Below are 24516 nucleotides of genomic sequence, written 5' to 3' on the forward strand. Positions count from 1 at the left end.
TTCTTTAAACGGCGTATCCCGGAGAGACTCCTCCTTATCCTGCAAGTCGACAGAGTTCCAACCCCGCCCGATAACAGCGACAATGGTTATAAAACACGCGTCCCTAAATTGGAGAGTTAGAGACTTTCTAAAAAAATGTTATCTTTGTAATGCGGAAGGACGGGCCAAATTATTTCAACAACATGATAGAAATTTAAGTCGATAGCGTATTATCTATTAAAGTGACTAGACACAAAGAGCCCCGTTACTTTATTTAGATATAAAACCGTTACAATACTTCCGGTTTGTACACTTCTGTCTCTGAAACAACATGGTGACGACCCCTAACTGTAGAGGATGACGTAGGCACCGCATTGGCGCGGAAGTTTGTTTTGTAACTTGTGGCAGAGGCTGAGCTGAGTTCATCTGTCCATGAAAGTATGTCTCTTTTTTTATCCCGAATTATTCTTACAGCCAACAATATCACATCAATACAATATCATGTACTTAAAATATGTCATGTTTGTGTTGTTACTGATAAGAAGAACTTCTTAAATCGCACTCCAGCTAACATCACTGTATGGTATTCTGTTAGATAGCTTTGCTAGGTCCTTGCTTAGGTACACTTTATGTGAAGGTTAGCTCGTTAGCTTAATTTTGTGCCTGCCAGCCTGGTTTAGCTTTTTTTAAATATTGCTTTGCCTTTTTTTTATGTAATCAGATGATGCGTAAAAAGAAACGTTCCTCTGTGGATAAAGACGAAGCTACCACAGCAACTAGTAAGTGGCATGTAACATAACATAACATCTTCGCTGTTGAAATGTTCAGAAATATTCAAATAGGATTAACAGCCGTGTAACTTCACCTGACAAGATCACAGCATGTTCATATCTGACTGTCCTGACCAAAACAACTAGGGTGTCCAACTGTAGTCCCAATTAGCCGGGACATCCCGTATATTGGGCTAAATTGTCACATATATTGACTATTAACTCTTGTAAATACAGCAAATACAACACTCTACAGATCCCAGATCAGATAAAACGGCAGTTGCAGCTCATGTGCCAATCACACCACCTGTCATCTAATCACAGGCCCCCTCACGTGCATCAGTTGTATTCAGTGCAAATGTGCCAAGTCCTGCAAAAAAAAGTGTGGAGAGGATTTTCACTCTTATGGCTATTAAATGGTCAGACTCGAGAAACACATGCAGCACAGAGCGGATCAAACATGAACTTCAAATATCTGTACTGTGACTTGTCATATGAGGACTTCTCTCTGGCTGTGCAAAAGTACAAAAGACTACTTGAGTCAGTCAAGAGCAGCAAAAAGTATCCATGGAAAAAGTACATTTGTTGATTCATACTCATAGGTCATACTCCTCTTTTGCATTAAATTTTTCTGTGTTGTAAAGAGACAAACTGTGGTTTCTTTGAGGTTTATTCATATGAGGTTACACAATGATACAGTAAGGATTAAAGGGAATATACACACTTTCTGCATTTCCAGTTGAATCAGAATATGAATATACGCTGAATTCACACATCCTGCTCACACCATCATGGCACCGTGCACCTGTCCCTTATTTAGTAGTGAGAAAGTTGGCTGACTGTCCTGAGCAAAACAAGACACGGCAAACATCAAAACTGACAATACCTCCATCGCTTTCCCTTTGTCACTGATAACATCTTTTTAAAGACATTTTTAGTTGGGGGTTTTCAGCTTGTTTGATCTTGGTTTGCTCTCTGCTCGTCATAGAGGCAAAGAAGAGTCGTAGCACTGGTCGCCAACCAAAGGAAGCAGCTCCAGAAGAGACCAATCAGAGTGTCTTTGGCGTCTTTCTGCGAGAGGCAGGTGTCACCTTAAAACAAGGTGGCACATCCAATGAGATTGGTAAACACTCTCCATCCATTAATGCAAACCTATTTGACCAGTGAATGGAATCAGTTTCCCTTCTTTGTTTTTTTCTGATCTTTACCTTTGTCCCTCTAGCTGTGGACCAAGTCGTTTTCCAAAAACGGATACAAAAAAAACTACAGAAGAGTCCCAGATACCCTGGGGTGAGCATATCATCCGTTTGTAAATCAGCACACATAGGAGAAAGGTTTGAGTGATGTCCACCTCATCGTCATGTGAAGATGTACAGAGTGAACAAGCCAATAGATGACCATACTCTGTTTTTTTTAACCAGTGTTCATGATAGAGTGCATCACTTTAATTGTCCTTTTGTTTGGCAGATTGTGCAGGAATTCACCACTGGACTGGAGTCTCATATTGAGGATGCTGAGCGGTTTAGGAACTGCCTCCTTCCTTGTGTCCCGAGATTGTCCGATGGAGACTCTGGGTAACTCATAAAAACACAGCAGAGCCAAAAAAGAGGCTACTTAAGGCCAAGCTATGACCTACTGGACAATTAAGGCTTAGGGTCTGTACTGAGTGATTACTGAAAACATTCTCCTTTGTGTTGCAGTTCTGTCAGCTCATTCCAGGAAAGTCTGCTACGTATGTTGATGGGGATTGAGATGCTGCAGGTAAAATGTTCGGCGACGATTCTGCAAATGACATCTGGACATAACTAAAAAAAATTATTGTTTTTTCTAATATTAAGGAATGCCAATGTGAATCCTGCTAGGTGCACATGCTCAATTTCCCCTTTTCCTGTCATACAGAAATACATCATTAACGTTTTGCTCGAGAAACTCCCTGAATTTATGCTTGATGGGTCAGTATATTTATATACTTTAAATAATTTTAGTTTTTGAAAGATATTTCTCCAATGTTTTCTAAAGCCAACTTGTTCTTTCTTTCACAGTCCTGGAGAAGGAGGGCTCAGTGTTCCTCGCATAATTATAAACCAGCTTAAATGGCTGGACAGAGTTGTGGACAGCAAGGTAGTGCTTCTTTAGCTGGTATGTCTTGTTGCTTGTGTATGGAAGAGGATTAAGGCCACTGAAAAAACATTTGGGAGGTTTGGCAAGCAAAAAACATTTTTTTAAAGTGTAATTATTTTAAACTCTGAGATTAAAAACAGAATTGTGAGATTAAAGTCATATTTTAGAGAAAAGGTCAGAATTGTGACTTTAATCTCAGAATAGAAAGAAGATTTACACAACACAGAAACATTTCTTTGCTCATTGCTCTCTAAATACAAAAAAGTATTTTCAGTGGCCCTAATCCTCATCTGTACCTGTGCCATTTATGAGGTGGCATTTCTCCTCTATTCAAGTAATAATCTTTATTTTATCAGTGATCTTTTTTTTTTTATATATATATGTATGTATAATTTTATTTTATTGCGTGTGCAGGTCTAAATACATCAGTACATCCTGTGATTCAAATAATTAGTCATCTTAATTCCAAAGAATAACAAATAAAATAAAAATAAAAACACAACAAACAAGCAAAAAACAAAACAAAACAAAACAAGGAAATCAAATTTAATTTAATGGATCCTGTGTTGTTCGTTAACATTACAGTTACGTTGAATTGATCTCACAGATAGTTTGTATCCCTTACACCCACTCTGACATGTTTACACTTGTCCATCATACACCTTCGCCGACATATGGACTCACACCAACACACACACGCACACACACACTCTCACACGAACACTTACAAATAATCACACACACTTACACACACTTGCATTAATACAGCAAGTTTGAGGGGGGTTCCTTAGAGTTTATGGTAATCGGGTGATTTTGTGGCTTCTCTCGTCTACAGCGCTTCATAAATCTTGCTCCATATACTGTCAAATATTTGTCCTTTATTGCTGTCCTCTGATATGGTCCTTTCAATACCCAGATCATATTTCATGAGTGTTTTCCACATTTGAAGCGTAGGTGCTTCCTTATTTTTCCAATTTTTCAGAATAAGTTTCTTAAAAACTAATGATGAAAACAGAATGTGACATCCAGATAGGTGTCTTATTTTGCCAAAGTTTTGGAAAAGACAAACTCAATTTTATAATCAAATATTTTAAACATCCATATTTCAATATCATCCCAACTTGTCCTAATTTTGGCACAATACCAAAAGGCATGTATGAGGGAGTCGCTGTGGGAGTTACATTTTAAACATCTGTCTGAGCAGCTGGGGTCAAATTCATGAATTTTGTCTCTACTATAATACATTCTTGTCATTAGCTTATACTGGATTAGGCACAGATTTTCATTAGTGCTTATGCTATATGTTAGTTTTAAACAATCCTTCCATTTTGTTTTTGCATCTACAGTATCAAGATCCTCATTCCATTTATCATATATCTTTTGTAACAGTTCTTCGTTGCTTTCAGCCCTTATTTTTATTTTATCAGTGATCACTGATTTCTATAACGCCATGTTCATGTTTATTTTAGCCCTTTCTGTGTGCTTTTATTTGTAGGAGCTGGCTGTGAAGCTCATGGAGCTGGTGTCAGTAGCACCAGTGGAAGTTCAGCGTGACATCATCACCAGTCTGCCAGAGATACTTGAAGACTCCCAACATGACGATATAGCCGGAGAGCTCAAGTATGCCTAGATAAGTCTCAGATACTGATCTGTGGTGCTTGAACTGCATGTGTTCAATAATATTCCCCATCACTGTTTTCTTTAGCACTTTACTCAAGGAGAACACTCAGTTGACAGTCCCCATTCTAGATGCCCTCTCAAGCCTGAGTCTAAGCTCTTCATTGCTAATTGAGGTAGAACATGCACACCAATACTCTGTTTAAGTTATTCTTGCTGAATCATCTAAGGACAAGTGAATGACTCGGTGTTGTTACCTGACTCTGTTTGCTATCTCAGGTCCGTGGAGCTGTTATGGCAACTTTGGCTGCCGTGCAGCTGGACGACCTCCCTGTTGTGGTCAAGTTCATCCTCCACTCTGTCTCAGCCTCTGATGCCTACGAGGTCAGAGCTGAAGTCATGTCTACAGTGTTGTGCATTTCAAGTACAAAACAGTGATTACGCCCTGGTTATTTCACTACTTAAGTTCTTAAAGTGTGGGGTGTCTCTTCCTGCGTGTAGGTGGTGTGTAGTCTTCGTAAAAAGCTGGAGTTGGAGCAGTGTGTTCTCCCTCCTGTGTCAAAGTGCAAAGGATCAGGAGCGTAAGACAACACAAAATCCACTACTATTTCAACTATTCATAACATCATGTTGAAGAAATCCAGAGGGTTCTTGACATTGTTTTCCTGAATTGACCTTATTGTTATTGTGAGCAGGTCTGCCTCCACACCAGCAGCTGGCAGCAGTCAGGACAGTGTTACATTGGTATTAGATGGGATCAAGTCTGCAGTGCGATTCCAGAAAACAATATCTGAGGCTTGGCTCAAGGTTGGAAATTGTTTGCTTTCTCCTACTTATACTGGCACCCTGTCATCTCAATTCTTGAGTTTTTTTACTCAACTTTTCCCCGCCCTGTTTTTTCCCAATAGGCAATCGAATCTGTGGATGAAGTAGAGGACCATAAGGTGAGTGTCATTTCATCAGGTAAAGTGGTAAATAACATGAAAGGGTTGGACCCCCTTTTTACTGTGATTCCCACACAAGTAAAAACAACAGTTTCTGACTGTTACCAGTCTATTTTTAAAGCAAAATAACATCATTAGTGAGTCATGTTAATATGTTGTTATTTATCATCACAATTTAAAATATCATCATCACATCTTTGTGCTAACACTCCACTGTAACCATTTTATGCCATTCTTTACACACCATTCTTACTTCCATCTTTAAAACAGGTCAAACAGTCCTGACTCTATTTCTGTGTATTACTCTGCCTTGTGTCTGTGAAGATGTGAATCTATCTGTCTCCCTTTTATTTCCTCTGCCATGTCAGGTCATAGATCTGCTGGTGCTGTTCATCCTCCACTCCACTAATGCAAACCAGAGTCGACGGGGTGCGGAGAAGCTACTAAAGGTGAAAGTGAGGACTGGACTGATCCAGGAGACTCTGCTTCAAAAGACCTTCAGGGACTATGCTCAGGTAGATCAGTGTCTGCACACTTAAAGACACAGAGAGTGGCACAGTTCACTATGTTATGAAATTCTTATTATTTTTGAAGTCATTTTTTCTTTTTTCTTTTTTTTATAATATTTTCATTGAGAAATATGGCAAACAATGACAGATCAACATCGAAAGTCACAAAAGCAAAGACGTGTAGTGAGTGACTATTACATCCTTTTTCTATTTTTCAGTGAGCATAGAGAAAAACAAAACAAAACATGACATATCTCCCAAAAATATATCTATATATATAGTAATAATGTTCATAAGAGTTATAATAGTAATATATTAATACAACTAAATATAATAAAATGAATTAATAATCAAAAAAAAAAAAAAAAGGAAAAAAAAAAAGAAAAAGTAAGAAGGAGACAAACAGACAAACAGACATGGGGGGTGGGGGTCGTTAATCAGGAGGCAAAAACTTCAGAGTAAGTCATGTTTTTCTAATTGATGATGATCCTCTAGGTTATGCGAGGGTATTTCTCCTCCATCCTGGCTCTGGCTCAGGGTCTGCTGCGCTCCCCTGACCCCTGTGTGGTCCCTTTTGGTGGACACATGTACCGACACTCATTCACTGCCTTTGATTCCTACAGCCGGCAGGTGAGTTTGGAGGATTTTTTTTAGTTTAGTGAACATAGATGCAACTAAATAATTTAACATTTTGTCCTGTGCTGTGTTTTTTTTAGGAGGTGGTTGGTGCTTTAGTGACCCATGTGTGTAGTGGTTTGGGTGGGGAGGTGGACATGGCTCTGGAGCTGCTCTGTGGTCTAGTAACAGAAAAGCCCTCAGAAATGGCGGTGTATGCTGTTTTTGTTAAGGTGAGGCTAGCTACCAGCTAGCAGATGGGTTAGTAACTTACTGTTGTATTTGTTTTAAGTTTCAACTCTACAATCTATTTGACACAGGGAATCTTGGACTACATGGAAAACCTCATGCCTCAGCAGATCCGCAGACTCTTCCACCTCCTGAGCAGACTGGCCTTCGGGCAGCAGCAACAAGGATCTCATATCCAGGTGCACAGCAACACCCTAATTAAGTGATTCTGTTTAGGGTTACAAAGGGGTGGAACGTTTCGGGTAAATTTCCATGGGAAGTTAAGCTGGGGAATTTTTCAAATATTCCAAATTTTAAACTTTCCATGGGAGTTATGGGAATTTATGGGAATTGACTGGGAAAAGTATCATAGCCAAGCATAAATATTTGTTTTGTTATAAGCAGAAATCCATCCAAAATAATACAATTAAAACAGATTGATTTGTAAGTAGAACTTTTATCAAGTGTTAAATATTTTATTGAACAATCAATTCTTCATTGATGAACAAAAACATGAATATTGAGTTAAATATTACTCATCCCCCTCGACCCAACCCATGAAAAATTAACAAAAATGCAATCCCAACAAAGTCCCATTCAAAATGTTAAATGATAAGAGCCTCTCTCCCTCCAACAAAGTTCCATTCAACATTCAAATAAAGAAGCATCTTCTTTCATGAAATCTGGTTGTTTTAGTCAGGATTATGCGAAAATATATTTTGCCCAACTATATTTAAGTTCCCTATTAAGAGCCAACCTTCAATTTAGTAAATTCCTGGTTTATTACCATAAATTCCCATAAATTCCCGTTAATTCCCATGGAATGTTTCCAGCTTTGAAAATTTCCAGAATTTTACAACCCTAATTTTGTTAGCATTGTTCTGCCTTTCTCACCATCCCCTCATCTGCTGCCTCTTACACTTCTGTATTCTCCCCTCAGGATGACATGCACATAGTGATCCGTAAACAGCTGTCCAGCACTGTACCCAAGTACAAACGTATCGGCATCATTGGTGCTGTTATGATTGTAGGCAGTATGGGGGCCAGCAGGTAGGAGCTGTAACTTATGAGCACACTAGTTTTTGTCATATTATTTTTCCTCTTTATGTCCCTTTGAATAATAATCCATGATTACAATTCCCTCAGGGTAAAACTGAAGGAGTCACAGAATGGGTCGTTATCCCAGGAGACTCTCAGACAGGTGCGTATTTCCAGTTGGAGTGATCAATATGTCTGTTACATCACTGTTTATTTTAGTTTTTTCTTTTTAGATGTTATTTATTGGCATGGTTTTACTATTGAGTCATGATAGAAACCCATGACTTCTGGAACATTTTGACAGCAACAGTTTTTAATGTGCTTCACTTCTACTGTTTATGTTAATATCAGCCAAGGAATTATGTTATTTGGGTAGGTTTCCTGAAATATATCTATTTTTGTTTTGAGCAAATATTGGAAGGGCAGTGCCGTTAAATCATTTATTAGTTTGAATTCATTGTGATTTTCAAATCTGTTTGGTCTTCTTTACTTTATTTTCAACTGGTATTTTACTGGTAAAAGCTTATTCTACATTGGGAGTTTGAGCAAGAGTTGGTTCAATTTTAGAGCAGTATAAAAAGTAAATAATCCTTAATTTGATTATTGAATTGTACTGACTTAATTGCGTCTAGATTTAGACATTATACACCTGCTATGGGTCAACACAGTTAACTTAACCTGGGTCGTGTCCAAACTTGTGAAAAAAATAAAGCAAAATGATTATATCATTTTTCTCAAATCAACACAGACGCATTATAATTGTTAGTTTCGTGCTCTGTTTGAGGTTTTCTTTGGTACACCTGCCCACAGGACACAGAGTCCCAGTCAGCAGATAGTTTATTTTATAGAACTCATGATGCCCTGGGAGGACTTAGAAGAGGAAAAGATATAAAATATTGCGTAGTTGTGCAGATTTGGCGGAAGAAGTCAAACGGCTAGGATGTGAAGTCAGAGAGGTACGTAGAGGGTTTTACAGCTTGATCAATGATCTCATTACTGAGGAAATTGGGAGTGTGTGAACAGAGTTTGCGAAAGGCAGAAAAGGAGATGTCCGATGAATGAGTGCCAATAAAGTTGGACAGTTTTTTTCTCCATTTCTTCTCTCTCTTCTCTTCCTTCATGACAATGGGGGAGTTGGTAGAGCTAGAGTGAACGGCCTAACTTAGAGGGTATGAGCGCTAGCCCAAACAGGCCCCGGTGCACCTTGGCTTTGCCCTCCTTGTCCTCTCTCTAACATATTTTTTCCTCTTTCCTTTTTGCCTAATGCTGTTTGGTTTGTGGTGGCCCCTAAGGGCCATTTGGTACGCTACGTAACTTCTTAGTCTGGCAAAAGCACTGGGTGCATTTCCTTCTCATTAGGGCACAAGTATCTTGTGTTTATTTCTAATCAAATCCCTTGTTTCAGGTGTCAGCTCTGTTGGAGCTTGTGAAGTCGAGCAGTGAGAGCTCACCTGAGGCTGCAGCTCTGTACTATGATGAACTGGCCAACCTGATTCTGAGCTCCACCCTGGACCCTCAGGTGTTGGTGAGTCATAAACAGCTACACCTCCTGTCTCAGAAACTCTTCTTATCTCTTAGTTTAACACATGTTAAATGTAATAAAGATATCATACAGCTTTCAAGTGGAATGAAGGCGTGATTTAACAGTCTGGTCCTGTTTGTGTCCCCATGTCAACAGGAAATGATCGCAAAGAGTGTCCTGGATGACTTCCAGAACGACTTTGTAGTGGATTTAGGCCCAGATATTTCAGGGTTAGTAATGGACACTCAGCAGCACGAGAAATGACTTGTGTTGAAATACCTTCTCTACATTTAATGTAATTACTGGTGTTAATTTACCTCCACCAGATCGTTTCCCTTCCCGGTCTGCTTTATGTACAACCTCGACGAGGACGAGAGTCAGGGTGGCATTGCTATCAACCTGCTACCTCTCCTGGCCAAAGACATCCAGAGCAAAAGAGAGCAGCAGAGTCAGAATGAGAAGGCGCAAAGGTCCATCAGCATAAAGCAAAATATTCAAGTGATGACAAATTTCCCCCGCATGTGATAATATATTAGAAAACAAACAGTAGTCTAATAGATCTGTGTTTTTGCATCTCTTCATATTTTGTACAAGCAGGCGAGTGTCTCCTCTGTGTTTGTCTCCATTTTTCCGCCTCCTGAGACTCTGTGAGGAGAAACAGCACCAGGGAGACCTCGAGGAGATTGACGCCCTGTTAGGTGGGGAAGAGGGAGCACCACACTTCTCTTCGAATCCAGTTGGTTCTCAATACTTATACACGTCTTTGTTTTTTTTTTCCATTTGCTGGAGCACAGGCTGCCCTGTGATCCTGACAGACATGGATGTGCTGGAGAAGACTGAGAGCCTGTCTAAAACAGAGCGGGAATTTCTCTGTACACTGCTCTTTCACACCATCAACTGGTTTAGAGAGGTAACTGCATGCAAACGTCAACTGGGTCTGACTGATATTCAGTTAAGCCCGAAATTATTCATACCCCTGGAAAATTTGACTTAAAGTTATTTTTATTCAACCAGCAAGGTTTTTCTTGATTAGAATGACACAGGCGTCTCCCAGAAGGTACTAAGACGATGTACAAGAGGCATCATTGTGGAAAAAATTATTTCTCAGCCTTTATTTACATTTGAACAAAAAGTGGCATGTCCAAAATTATTCATACCCATTTTGCATATCTCCACTGGTATTTTTGCCCATTCACCTTTAGCGATGAGCTCCAACTCTTTCAGGTTGGAGGGTCTCCTTGCCGTCACCCTGATTTTTAGCTCCCACCACAGATTCTCAATTGGATTCAAGTCAGGACTCTGGCTGTGCCACTGCAAAACGTGCTTTTTTCATGGTGCCGTTTACTGTGATTAGGTTCCCTGGTCCATTGGCTGATAAACACCCCCAAAGCCTTAGGTTCCCACCACCATGTTTGACAGTGGGGATGGTGTTCTTAGGGTTGAAGGCTTCTCATTTTTAACACCATATGAGCTTCAGACAAATCAAATACCCCATCACTTTGGCAAAACAATTACATTTTTGTTTTATCTGACCATAAAAGACGACCAGAAGAAGACCAGAAGTCTTTTCTTTGTCCAGATGAGCATTTGCAAAGGCCAAGCGGGCTTTTGTGTGCCTTATCTGGAGCTGCCTGTGTCATATCCAATCAAGAAAAACCTTGCTGGTTGAATAAAAGTAACTTGAAGTCAAAATTTGCCAGGGGTATGAATATTTTGGGGCTTAACTGTACTTATTCTGACCAAAGCTGCGCCTTACTTTTCTTTCTCGATCAGGTCGTCAATGCATTCTGCAGACAGAAAGATATCGAGATGAAGATGAAAGTGATGACTCGTCTGCAGAACATCACCTACCTTCAGACGCTGCTGGAGAAGGCGTTGGCAGGTGGAGTTTGGAAACATCATCATTTGAGATCATTAAATAGAATGGTTTGAAAATAACAACCTTTCTTTAACGTGTTAGGAACACCTGGCTATGTTCCACCCATCGCTAACTTTGACGGAGAAAGCCCCGATGCTGTCATTCAGAGTTCCACTGCTCCTGTAATTAAGACGAAGAAGGGTAACAAGTTCTTATAGCACATATTGTGCTAATGAAGACACGTTATAAGATTCAGGTAAAAGTTTCCTCATTAGTGCCTGACATATTTTTTCATTATCAAGAGGGCACAGGGAAGAAGAGGAAGGCCCCTGGCAGGAATTCCTCAGAGAACAGCTCTCAGCTTGATGAGACGACTGATGCAGATAAAACTATGCAGGTAGATCTCTGCCCTTCTCTTTAATCTCTTTTAAACATAGACACGAAGATAAAAGGGGGATTCTGTTTATGGTTGAGGAAGATGCCATGATTCATAAACATGGATGAATGCATGAATTACATTTTTTAATTTATACATTTTTTGTATTGAATATTGTAAACAACACAATGACAAACACTACAGACATGTGCTTCAGACAAATCAAATACCCCAATAAATTAAAGAGACAAGGACAAAGAAATAAAGAAAAAGCAAAAACAAGAAAACGGGACATATAACTCTTAATATATAAATTAAAATATATGCAATATTCCAGACGCTGAGGGAAATCCTCTCCAAGACACTCATTAAAAAGATCTATTGTTTTATTACTTTTTTTGTTATCAATCAATTCAAGGGATTCAAAGTATAGTTTTAGTTCTTGTAAATAAACAGGGAAATAGGGGGTGCATTTTTTCAGTTTACATTTGTGAATATGAAATTTACCATAAATTATCATTACATTTACCATGAATTTCATGTCTCCTTTAACATGTTTAAAATACATTATAACAGCCTTACAATCAATCATAAAATTATAATAAGTTTTGTGCATCAAATATTCTGTCATTTGGGACCAGAGAGTAGTGGAATATGTACAATTTTATAAAACAGGTGTTGAAGAGATTCTTATTTATTTATTTATTTATTTAACCAGGTGAGTTAATTGAGAACCAATTCTCATTTGCAATAAAGACCTGGGCGAGAAGGCAACACAGGTGGCATGACAATAAATAAAAACAAAACAAAAACAGAGAGGACGTACAGAGAGACCTAGAAACAGAACAGTACAATACAAACATATGACAGCAGTGAACAACTTAAAAGCAATTTAAAAGCAAGTGCAGTGATGTTGAGTTATGGGGTGTATTAGGTTTTTGAATGTGGCGAATGGAATGAGAGAGGTCAGCTTAAGGGATTGTTGCAGGTGATTCCAGTCATTTGCAGATTCTGGTTCGTCACTACAAAAAGTACAATTCTGATCAATATCTGAGAATTCGGATAGAAGTAAATTAGATGGATAAATGCTGTGCAAAACTTTGATATGTATTTCTTTAATCTTATTGGATATACAGAACTTAAAAGGTAAGAACACAGCCCGCTGCCAATCAGTATCTTTGAAAAAGTTATTCCAGAAAGCTTTCCCTCTAAGACTAACTCTCCTTTTTTCATTAAAGACATTGCCTATGTGTTGCATGAATTGAATAATACGAAGTCAAAACATCAATCTATATCATCATCTATTTAATACCCCTTTATTTGGGAATTTCTATTACACCTTTGTGTCATTTGAATAGCTTAGATATGACGATAGAGCCTGGTTATGAAGGCAAGTGATGAATATTGAATTTAAATAAACTGTGTGACATCATCAAGAATTAATATAAAATTGTAAACATGTGATTTACATGTGTTCTACAGGAGCAACCAGAGAAGGAAAAAGAAAAGGAGATCCGGCAAGGAGTCAGTCTAGTGTCCTACAGGCAGTTTTTCAGGGAGCTGGACATGGAGGTGCTGAGTGTGCTGCAGTGTGGCTTGCTCAGCCGCTCAGTGTTGGACTCTGAGCTCCAATCCAAGGTAAAGAAATGAATAATGAGTTTTGTGTTCTTCTAAAAGTTGTAAAAGTAGGCCCTTTAAACATAGAGTTAGCTTACATATTAACTAACATATTCAAACCTGAGAAGAAGCATAGGGATGAATCAGTGCAATTTGTCAGATCTATCTAAGATAAGATACTCCTTTATTCGTCCCACAAAGGGGAAATTCATATGCATATTCGTGCAATATCTATTGCACAAATGTGTGCGTCACATCCAAAATGTTCATGATTTAGGTGCGAGAGGAAGTTCTTCTGGGTCCCGCCGAGCTGCTTTTCCTACTGGAGGATATGCTGCGCAAACTGGAATTCAGTCTTACAGCTGCACCGGCCAAGAGAGCCCCTTTCCTCAAGGTACGGGAGAAAAGTTTATGTTCACAGTGATAAAAAGAGATCAGAGAGGCCATGACGATATTTGGTAATGTCAAGGAAAAGAGCTTTTGTTATTATTAGCACAGGAATAAACGGTCCAACTCTGCCCTGGGTCAAGATGCTTGTTATGTTGTTCAGTTATATAAAACTTCAATGCAGTCTTTGATGAGACAAAAAGTAATGATGCTTTCTTTTTGCAGGGGAAGACTGATAAGAGCGTGGGCTTCTCCCATCTACAACAGATGAGCTCCAAAGATATCTCCTCCTGTTGCGTCCAGCTGCTGCCCACCCTCTGCTCACATCTGGAGAATTGCCACAACCATTTTCAGGTGCAAACACAATCTGTGGACATGAATTCCTTTCTTACATGACACTTAACTTGTATTAATCTGTGTGCACTTTCTCCAGACCCTGCTGTCTGAGAACAATGGCATTGTGGATGGACCTGCCACAGATGCTCAGGAGCACCAGCTGATGTCATCAGCCTACCAGCTGCTCCTGCAGGTCTTGAACACCACTTTCAGCTGGTGAGGAGGGCCAACACTGCAGCCTTTCACAGCAGACATGAAATCTTTTAACTCTATGACACTTCAGAGCATTATACCTGTGTGTTAGCGTATGTGTGTGGCACTGTGTTCCTGATCTGTCTATGAATTGATCCATTGTCAGGTCTGGATTCAACCTGCCAGGGCAGCGAAGCTTACTGAAGAAGGCCCTGGGAGTTTTGGCTGGACGAATCAAAGAGGGAGGTGCGGAGTTACCCCTGGACCAGCTGGTGAAGTGAGTGATGCAGATTAAGATTTCTTCATATGTCCAGAATTCCGCTGCCTGGTTACTCATTCACTCGCGCTCCAGAGCCCACATCACACCCATCCTTCAGCACCTCCACTGGCTCCCCATACAGCACCGAATCCCCCTCAAGATCCTGCTCATCACCTACAAAGCCCTCAATAACCTCGCCCCCTCATACCTGACCGACCCTCCTCATCTCGCCGCCTCAGATCATCAGATGCCAATCTCCTGTCCCCTATCACCAAGTCCAAGCACGGCACCTTGGGGGACAGAGCCTTTGCCATCGATACCCAGGCTCTCTGGAAGTCTCTCCCTCCACACATCCGCAACTCTGACTCACTTCAATCATTCAAAAACCACCTCAAGACCTTCTTGTTCAAAAAAGCATACGACACATACACCCTGTTTTGTTTTATTTACCTGTTTTATTTTTACTTTTATTGTATGTAAAGCAACTTTGAGTATTAAGAAAAGCACTATATAAATCCTATGAATTATTTATTATTAATTATTATTATGTACCCCATGTATGAAAAAGATGTAGATACAGAATACCTTTTTCTTGGAATGCTAGATCAAGAAACAACGAGTACATCGAGAATCTGATATCCAGTCAAATGTGTCTTTGTCATTTTCTGTTTTAGACACAGCTTTGAGTACCTGGTGAACTTCAGAAGCACAATGCCGAGTCTCAGCACTGCTCTGTGCCTCTCCCAGCTCCTGTCCACTGTGTCAGAGAAAGGAGGGAACCCTGCTGCCTACAGAGAGCAGAGAGGTCAGTGTGACATGTTTCTTCATTTCCATCAACTCATCTACAATGTTACAAACAAAGATGAGGATCTTTCAGCACCTCTGTTTCAACTACTCTTTTGTTTCTTTTTTTTAGAAGCAAATAGTTCTTGGTAGAGGCTAAGCCTTTTGAGCCTTTATTTTGTAACTTTGTTGATAACAGTTTTCCTTTTTTTCTTCCTAGCTTCCCTTGCAAAACATTTCCTCGGCCAAGAGTGGGTGACAGCCAGCGGTGAGAGGGAGCGGGGGACCAAATTCAATGATACACTTTACTCTCTCCTAAGGTGTGTTTGCATATTAGAAACTGCACACAAAACAAAAACAAGTAGCATCAAGCTTCAATGGATAGCACATGTTTTCTGTTAGAACCCAAACTATAAATAATGGCCTATGTCATTTTTTCAAGTTTTTGGGAAAACACAAAAAACCTTACCAAATGCAGAGCATGTGATATTTATTAATCATTTCAATCAAAAAGGCCTTGACAGTGGATGACTGTTGACATACATAGAACGTCGTGTGTCATTTATGTAACATTAAAGAATAAAGTGACTTGGGCAATTTTCGAGCATTCCAGTGTGACTTTGGCAACTTTAAACCTGACTTAAACTGCCCTTTCATAGTGCAAACTCAAAACTGAAATGACCCTGACTTAAATTAAACAAATGTCAGGCAAATCAAATTGGTCAGGAGACAGTCCCTTTCCTCACTTCTCCAGGTCTTCTTTGCTGGGTTTTTATTGAACTTGTCCTTTAATTCCATAAAGCAAACTCAAAACGTAAATAACTCTAACCTAAATTGAAAAAATCTCAGGTCAATATTAAACCTTATCACTCATCGGTAGAAACTGATTCAAGAATCATGTTTAGAGCTTCTTCTGCACTATAGATTCTGTTGCTTCTTGAAGCAGCTGCCATCATGAAAGCTTGTTAAATTGCCCAAGTCAGACATTTTATCCTAAAGAATCAAACATTTTGACTTAGGAGAAGAATAAAGCGGCCCAAGTCCCCCTCTTGACATAGGCCATTGTCCTATAGGGCATAAAGAGCATAATCCTTTCAACTAAGGATTGAGGTGATTTTACCAGAGGTGTCCAGAATCATTAAGACATGATTTAGGCCAGAAACTAATTTTTGTAAAAAAAATGACTTAGGCCATTATTTTAATAGGGTAACTATATTCTGTAACAACTCAAACGTAACAAGAAGTTTCAACCTATTATTTCTTATTTATGAAGTTTCTGTCTCTTCTCTCTTTGCAGCATCTACCTGGAGCATGTGGATGATGTTCTGAAGGCAGTGGAGGAGATAGCAGGAGAAGGAATCACTGAGCTCATTAATGCAGCCAAAGATGAGAGCTCTGCAACATGGCCCACACTCAACAGGTACATTCTCAGCACCATCATTCTTCTTGTTTCTAGAAAAGATAATATTATTGTCAGATTGATCCATTTGCTCCAGACATTCAGCACTCTGTTTCCTCACAGCAGTGACTCCCAAATTTTTAGGGGGTAGGAGTCATGACAAAGGGGCTGCGTCAAGGCTTAATAAACACATAGCACAGTGTTCTGCATGGCTAGCAAAGCAGGGCGAGTTTTGTAAAGGGACTGCCACGTAGACATAAGACCGACAACGTCACAACTACTCAAACAAAGATGATCAATTATGATGAGTCATACCATGCTCTCAGCTTCACCTCCACCAAGTGTGGGCTGCACACATTAACAATGTGGGTGTTGCATATTGAAGTGCTACTTTTAATTGCTTCCTTTGTAAAAGCGGTTTGTTGTTTATCCAGTTTTGATGTCACACACTGAAGTGCATTTCTGTGTTTTTTGCAGACAACGTTCCAAATAATTCTCAGTTCCAGGAGTTTGTTTTTGAGGCGTGTCTGACAGTGTGTTTTGTTGATATGGCCAATAGACATGTTTATGTTTAGACACACAGAGTGAGGGGAAGGATATTTATCAACCAAAGGGGGTCCCTGTAGTAAATGTTTAGGCTCCACTGTCTTACAACCACCCATGTGCCACATTATTTTTCTTTCAGGCAGACATTCCTGGTCTTCTATAAAGTTTTGATGGGCGAGCTGGAAAAAGCTGCCAGGAAGATTCCTCCTTTTAAAACCAGTGACAGCACTGAGGTCAGCCACCAGGTGTCACACGAGACAAGTTTCTGTAACCTACTATAAACACTAATGTACACTATCAGTCAAAAGTTTAGAAACACCTTCTCATTCAACGTTTTGTATCTACTTCAATTATTTGAAACACTGCAGATTAAGACTGAAGACATCAAAATTATGAAAGAACATATATGGAATTGTTTAATGAACAAAAAAGTGTTAAACAAACCAGAATATGTTTTATATTTTAGATTCTGTAAAGTAGCCCCCTTTTCCCTTCATGACAGCTTTGCACACTCTTGGTGTTCTCTCAGTCTGGTTCATGAAGTGGTCTCCTGGAATGGTTTCTAATTAACATGAGCCTTGTCAAGAGTTCATTTGTAGAATGACTTGCCTTCTTATTGTGTTTGAGACCATCAGTTGTGTTGTTCAGAGGTAGGGTTAGTACACAATGGATAGCCCTATTTGACTACTGTTGTAATCCAGATTACGGCAAAACCAGATTATTTCATAGTTTTGATGTCTTCAGTATTAAACAACAATGTTGAAAATAATTGAAATAAATAAAAACCATTGCATGAGAAGGTGTGTCCAAACTTTTGACCGGTACTGTACATCTACAGGAAGTAGCAAAACAACAAATATACCATTAAATATATGTTACCTCAAATTTTAAGTGCAAATTCATACTTTGTGAATGTGATTGAATTGACCCTGTCCTCACCACAGGCTCAGAGTGAAAAGCTGCTGACATGGAACCTGGCTGTCCGAGATTTTCACGTCCTCGTCAACTTAGTTAAGGTCTGTTTGTCCATGTAATGTTTGTGAATTCTGTCTGATCTCATTTTGATATCTGACCTCGTTTGCAATGCACATTCACTATTTCACATTTCATTAGTTTGGGAATATCTTACTGTAGGTAAAAATTGTTCTATCATTTTATAATCTTCATCATTCTATCTCAACACTGAACTCTGATCTTGTCCATCAGGTGTTTGATTCCAGACCGGTGCTCAATGTGTGCCTCAAGGTAAAATGGTTGTGCATGCTGAAAAACATTTCACATCCTTGTGAGGCTGCCATTATTTTGCACTAACTGGTTATCATTTTGTCATTGGTAGTATGGTCGCCTCTTCCTGGAGTCTTTCCTTAAGTTGGGGATGCCGCTGCTAGACAACAGTTTCAAAAAACACAAGGTACACATGAGTCTTGTGTCTCATCATACATCTGATAACAATAAGCTGCATGCTAAATTGTTGAAATGGACTGTGTTTACATTCTCTAATCTTTACATGACATTACATGTCACATTCACCCTTTCACACTACATCTACACTGAGGGCAGAGACTGCTATGCCCCTGAACATTGCCCAACTAAAGGTGCATTTCGACCAAGAGTTCCAGGGTCTTTTAGCCCCCAGAACTTCTTTCCCCGGAACTAAAAGGTTCCTGTGCCCCCATTGTTGTCTGCGTTTCGACTGCGACCTGAAGTCCCGGGTAGATTGTGCAAATCAGACCAGTGACGTATGGAGAAAAACAAATTATATTAAATAATATTTTGAAATCTTAATAAAAAACTAAACTAGTATGTATTTCCAGGAACTCCCTCTGTGTTTCAACAACTGTGTAAACTCCACAAACACCGTTGCGTTCAACCGAAGTCCCAGGAACTTTGAAAAGTACTACCCCCCAAGCAGGGGCTTTTCAGGGGGGAGATTATCTACCCCTGAACTAAACTTAGACCCTGGTTCCTCCGGTCGAAATGCACATAGTTCAGGGGTAAAGTCCCCAGTTCTGGGGTAAAGTTCCTGTGGTCGAAAAACGCCTTAATTCCATTCGCACAGCCACCAGGGGGCAGTTTTCGGGTTTTGTGTTTTGCCCAAAGACACTTCGGCATGTAGACAGCAGGACTTGGGATCAAACTCCCTACCTTCTGATAGAGAGACAACCAACTCTACCGCTCAGCCACAGCCTGCCTCTTGTGTGAAAGTCTAATTGATTTAGAAATAGATTTGTCTTAAAGGTCTCATACAATGAAAATGTTTCCTTGCCTGTACCTTTACTTCACTCAGCCTAGTAACCCCCTGAGAATTTGGAAGGCAAAAAGCCTCTGCATTGTCTCTGTAGCCCACATGTGGAGAAAACATAACTTCTACAAGGCAACAGGAGGGGTTTGCATTCTGCTTCCTCCTACGCTATTGTGGTTTTGCTTCAGTGTTGCAGAGCCAAAATATCAAAGGCTAAATCCAGACTTTACAAGTGCTCTGTTGTTGGTTGCAAACACCAACACAAATGTCACAAAATACCAATAGTTGCCTTTCATTTTTTACAATGTAGAAATGCTAGTTTGAACAGATGCCTCTTCCAATTTAGGATTTAGATTCTGGATCATTTGTGTAGCGTACTGGTGCAAGTTTTTTTGTGTGTGTTTTTCCACCTCTGCATTATGGCCCTTTTCCACTACGCAGTTCCAGCCCTACTCCACTCGACTTGACTCTACTTGGTTTGGGTACCTTTTCCACCAGCCCGAGTACCGACTCACAGTGGGCAGGGTCGTCATAGCACAGCTGGGGAAACTGCAGCGCGGAACTGCATTCACGTCATTTTAAACGCGACACAAACACAAACACAACAATCACAATTGTCGGCCACTAGACCCAAAAAAGTCTGGACCTCGTCAACAGACCACGGAGAAACTTTGCGTGTAGATATTGTACAGTACTGATGTCGTTTTTTAAAAATGGCGGGTTTGATTCCTGTGTTGGGCGTCGCGCTCATGACTCTTCGGTGACGACATTCTCTGACCTATCAGTGGCCGGCAGTCCGTCGACGTCACCTTTTAGTATCGGCTCAGCTCGCTTGGAACCAGAGCAGAGCAGGTACGAAAAACTGGTATCTGACACGAGGTACTGCTCCCGTGGAAACGCAACACAAACCGAGTAGAGTCGAGTCGAGTCGAGTCGAGTCGAGTCGAGTCGAGTAGAGTAGGGCTAAGACGGGCCGGTGGAAAAGGGCCATTAGTCTGCACTGGTCTGCAGCCTTCCTCCTTCAAACATGTAAACAGAAAAATAACATTATATGGGACCTTTTGCAAGTATAGGTCTTCAGGAGGTGAAAGGCATAGAAATGAATGGAGGCAGAAAGCATTCAGAAATGAAATAATGGTAGTTTAATATTTACTAGCTAATAATAGAACAAATTGAATAACATAAATTGTAACTTTTTGTATATACATTTTTTAAAAGCAATGTTCATTAATTGCTTTTTCATAAAATACATTTTCAACAACAACAGAGGCAACAAAATGGCACTCTGATCTCAACATGCATGCGTGTTTCTACTTCTGCTTCTTATATATTTTGATATGGCTTTTCACTTATAAGATTTTTTTTACAGGAGGATGTTCAGAGTCTTCTGAAGACCTTCCAGCTCAGCACCAGACAGCTCCATCACATGTGCGGGCATTCAAAGGTAGCTCCGGATCAAATCCAACAGTCAGAGTACAAACTCTTCCAGTCATATTGTCTCTCCATTACCCTGTTGTGTAAGTAATTAGCATTGTCATCATACCTCTGCTCTCAGATCCATCAGGACATGAGCCTGACCAACCACGTACCTGCTTTGAAGAAGAGCCTGGAGCTGTTTGTCTACAGAGTCAAGGCCATGCTGACACTTAACAACTGTCAGGAGGCTTTCTGGATCGGCAACCTGAAGAATCGAAACCTAAAGGTAAAACTTTACTTAACTCATACTTTGTTTCTCCTCTTATTCAAGTCACTCACTAAATGGGAATCTCATACGCTGCAGGGTGAAGAGATTCTTTCTCAGATGTCACAAGGAAGTGATGATGAGGAAGAGGGGCAACAATCACCGGCGCCTCAGGAGCAGTCAGAGAATGAGGTAACCGCCGCTTTCAAGATAACTAAGGCATTCATTTGTTCTCTGTGGGTTTTTTTTGTTTTTTTTTAAGTAAAAGCTGCTACAAACCAATCACTTTTAAGATTAAATTTTTTTTTTGAATAATGTTCACATCTGATACAGGGATAGAATTGGCTCCTATTACCGTGGTATTGTTTGTATCTATTCATAAAGTATGATGATATATTTGATTTTTATATATGGATATATAGAAAAAAGGTTGATCCTGTAACATTTTTTAAACAACATAGCCCAGAGTTTCCCACACTTAACCCTCCTGTTATGTTGCAGGTCAAATTGACCCTTTTTTAAAGTTAAAAAAAAAAATGGTTAAAAGTATTTTTTCGGTATGAAACTTCTTCCGCTTGGCTTAATTAGCGTAATCAACATATAAAATGAAAATGGTTGATTTCACATATTTGCAAACCCCCCTGCATGTTTATAGATATACTGTTTGTGGGTCAAAGCAGTCAAAGTGGAGGCTAAAAGGGCTCAGAAGTGTCAAATACTAGTTGTTTCTTTGCAACTGTGTGACATATTTCACCCCACTCATACACACACGCACACAAACACCCTTTTAACATTAGTTTTCATTCAACACAAGTGAGATATCCTCATTAAACCATGATCTGTTAGAATTAAAGAACATCATTGCACTAGATATTAATTTAAATGGTTCATAATGGAGTTAATAATGAGATTAGAAAAGTGTTTATTGGGATTTTTGGGGGTTCTGACACTTTTGGATAATAGAATATGCCCTGCGTTAAATTGACCCAGGAACAGTATTGTTGTTCCTGAGAAACAGACACACTGAAGAGGATTAGGACCACTGAAAAAAAAAATATATATACATTTCATAATTATTCTGAGAAAAGTCAAAATTCTGACTTTTTTCTCAGAATAATAATAATACAAAATATATATTGGACCTTAATTTCTTTTTTTTTTCAGTGGCCCTAATACTCTTCCCTACGAACATAACAGGAGGGTTAATCATGACTAATCCAAAAATAGTTCACAAAAATGAAAGAGGCCTCAAAACCAGTGAGCTCAAATGCTTCTTAGTTATAATTTAATTGAAAATAAAAGAAATGAAGCAATTACCACTTTGGACTCTGGTGTGTTGCAAAACAATAACCAAAAGACTGGGATAGGGGTTCCCAGAACAATGTTTTTATTTTGAAGATAGGCAGCATACAGTAGTCCAGCCAAACGTTGTGCCCCAACAGCTGCTTAGTTGGCCATTACCCCACAGTCCTGTTAACAGTCAGTTCACATTGTACAGTGTGCAGATAAGATAACTGGAAAAGCTCTCTACAGCACAAATTATAAGTCGCTGAAGCAGTTGAAAGGAAAAAGGTAATTGCCATGGCGCTTTTTTTTGCAGTTTTCTCCATCTTGCACAAAAGTTCAAAATCTACATTTTGCAAGTTTGACAAATGTTTCTCATGTGCTTAGGAGTCTGACTCGGAGGAGAGAAGGACGGTCAACAGAGGGAAAAGTATGATTGAAGATGATGATTCGGATGATTCAGACTAACAGAAAGATGAACTCTGTTTGTTTCATTGTAAAGTGAACTCTGTCAATGTCTTATCTGTGGATCACATGTTCAATTTTAGATTCCAGGAGACATGTTTTGTTGTATTTTGTGATGTATAAAATGTTGCTATTCAATATGCACTCTGAGATTAATCAAATAATTCAAGTAATTTGCATTCTTACATACGTGACAATAACCTAAGGCACAGGAGAAAGATTCAGAAAGTGCATATCCCTGTTTAAGATAAAACAAGTAAAGAAATGGAAGTCTAATTTTCCAGATAAGGTTCTGTTTTTGTTTTGCTGTCTGTTTTGTTCCATTTGTTTGCCAACAGAATAAAATATTGATGTTAAAGAGATGCTTTGAGACTGATTCGTTATTTAGAGCTGAATACATTTAGAAGGATTTTTGAGGCAGGAGTTTTGAATGTAAATTATTAACATAAACACCCCTTTGGAGGATAGTTGCATGACAAATGTATCAGCTGTGATAATGAAAAAGAAAATCTTAATTTATATTTCATAAAATAAATAATCTTATACATTCTTTTGAAGAAATAAGGATTCTTAAAAATATGGTTTTGCAACCTAAAAGGGAATTTAACCTCCCAACACATGATTTCTATAAATCTCTACAACTTGGAAATTACCTTCAAAGACATAAGCAAAGGGATTATATTTGTAAAATGACATCCAAACTAGAGGAAGTGTTCCTGTCATTTAAAGAGAATGAAGTTAAAAAGGGAGTTATTTCAAGAATTTATAAAGCATTGCAACATGAATCTGGGGATGACACCTTAGGGGTGAAAGAAAAATGGGAAATGGAAACATCATAATAACGGATGAAGACTGGATGGAACCATTTAGAGCAGGACAGACTAACAGCCCGGCATGGAGGGAATTTGATTGGAAGGTAAAAATGCAGTATTTTAATACTCCTTCTATAACTTCCAAATACAGTAACACATCTGAGTTGTGCTGGACGGGCTGTGGGTTAATTGGGGACTTCACCCATATATTTTGGGATTGCCCAAAATTTATTGATTTTTGGAAAAATATTCAAAAGGAACTCCAACAAATCTTTGGTCTCAAATTTTCTTTAAATCCTTCTCTCTTTATATTCGGCATAACCCCTGATAATATTAATGATAGAGACTTAATGTCCTTACAAAGAATTTTGCTTTTAATAGCCAAATAAACAATTACAGTGTCCTGGTTAAATCTGCTCCCTCCCAGCATTTTGCAATGGAGAGGCAGAGTTAAAGCTGTCCTTATAATGGAGAAAATCACATCAAGGTTACAGCTGAAGACAAACAGGTTTCTCAGTACATGGACACCAGTGATACAGACGATGCATGAGCTCTAGTCACCTCTTGAATTTTATTTATTTATTTGATTTGATTTGTTGATTTCAGTTCAGTTTTACCCTAAATAACTTGTGTAAATTACATTTATAACCAATGAATGTGTATTGTGAAATAAGATAAGAATGTAGTGACAATGATTTTAGTTATAGGAAATTGTCTCATTAATGATTTGTAAAGATTAAGTGTAAAATGAATACATCTCCTGGATGTGTGCTTGTTGTGTGTCAATTGAAAAAATAGAAATAAAAAGTTCAAATATATATATATATATATGGTTTGGTTTGGGTGACATTGGCCAAGCGGTTTGAACACATGCCCCATATACAGAGGTTGAAGCGGTGGGGGTTCGACTTCCGGCTTTGGCCATCTGCTGCATGG

The 24516-nt window shown here is 39.1% G+C and overlaps 1 protein-coding gene across 1 annotated transcript; it reads left to right on the top strand.

Annotated features, from left to right (window-relative positions):
- The first annotated feature begins 31 nt into the window (after positions 1 to 31).
- Positions 32 to 23130, top strand: fancd2 (FA complementation group D2). Its single transcript, XM_034683875.1, has 44 exons — positions 32 to 417; positions 701 to 758; positions 1738 to 1872; positions 1972 to 2039; positions 2217 to 2323; positions 2450 to 2510; positions 2649 to 2701; positions 2792 to 2870; positions 4366 to 4490; positions 4576 to 4663; positions 4767 to 4871; positions 4989 to 5068; positions 5183 to 5294; positions 5396 to 5431; positions 5800 to 5946; positions 6436 to 6570; positions 6657 to 6788; positions 6876 to 6983; positions 7724 to 7833; positions 7930 to 7984; positions 9227 to 9346; positions 9500 to 9573; positions 9670 to 9813; positions 9941 to 10041; positions 10138 to 10253; positions 11117 to 11225; positions 11304 to 11402; positions 11504 to 11598; positions 13060 to 13215; positions 13472 to 13588; positions 13807 to 13935; positions 14015 to 14133; positions 14276 to 14386; positions 15043 to 15173; positions 15372 to 15471; positions 16449 to 16571; positions 17236 to 17329; positions 18041 to 18112; positions 18303 to 18341; positions 18433 to 18507; positions 20708 to 20782; positions 20894 to 21040; positions 21119 to 21211; positions 22691 to 23130. The coding sequence occupies exons 1-44, from the start codon at positions 412 to 414 to the stop codon at positions 22769 to 22771; spliced, it is 4320 nt and encodes a 1439-aa protein (XP_034539766.1). The 5' UTR covers positions 32 to 411; the 3' UTR covers positions 22772 to 23130.
- Positions 23131 to 24516: the final 1386 nt, after the last annotated feature.

The sequence above is a fragment of the Notolabrus celidotus genome, chromosome 1 (genome assembly GCF_009762535.1).
Source record: "Notolabrus celidotus isolate fNotCel1 chromosome 1, fNotCel1.pri, whole genome shotgun sequence".
Classification (NCBI taxonomy): domain Eukaryota; kingdom Metazoa; phylum Chordata; class Actinopteri; order Labriformes; family Labridae; genus Notolabrus; species Notolabrus celidotus.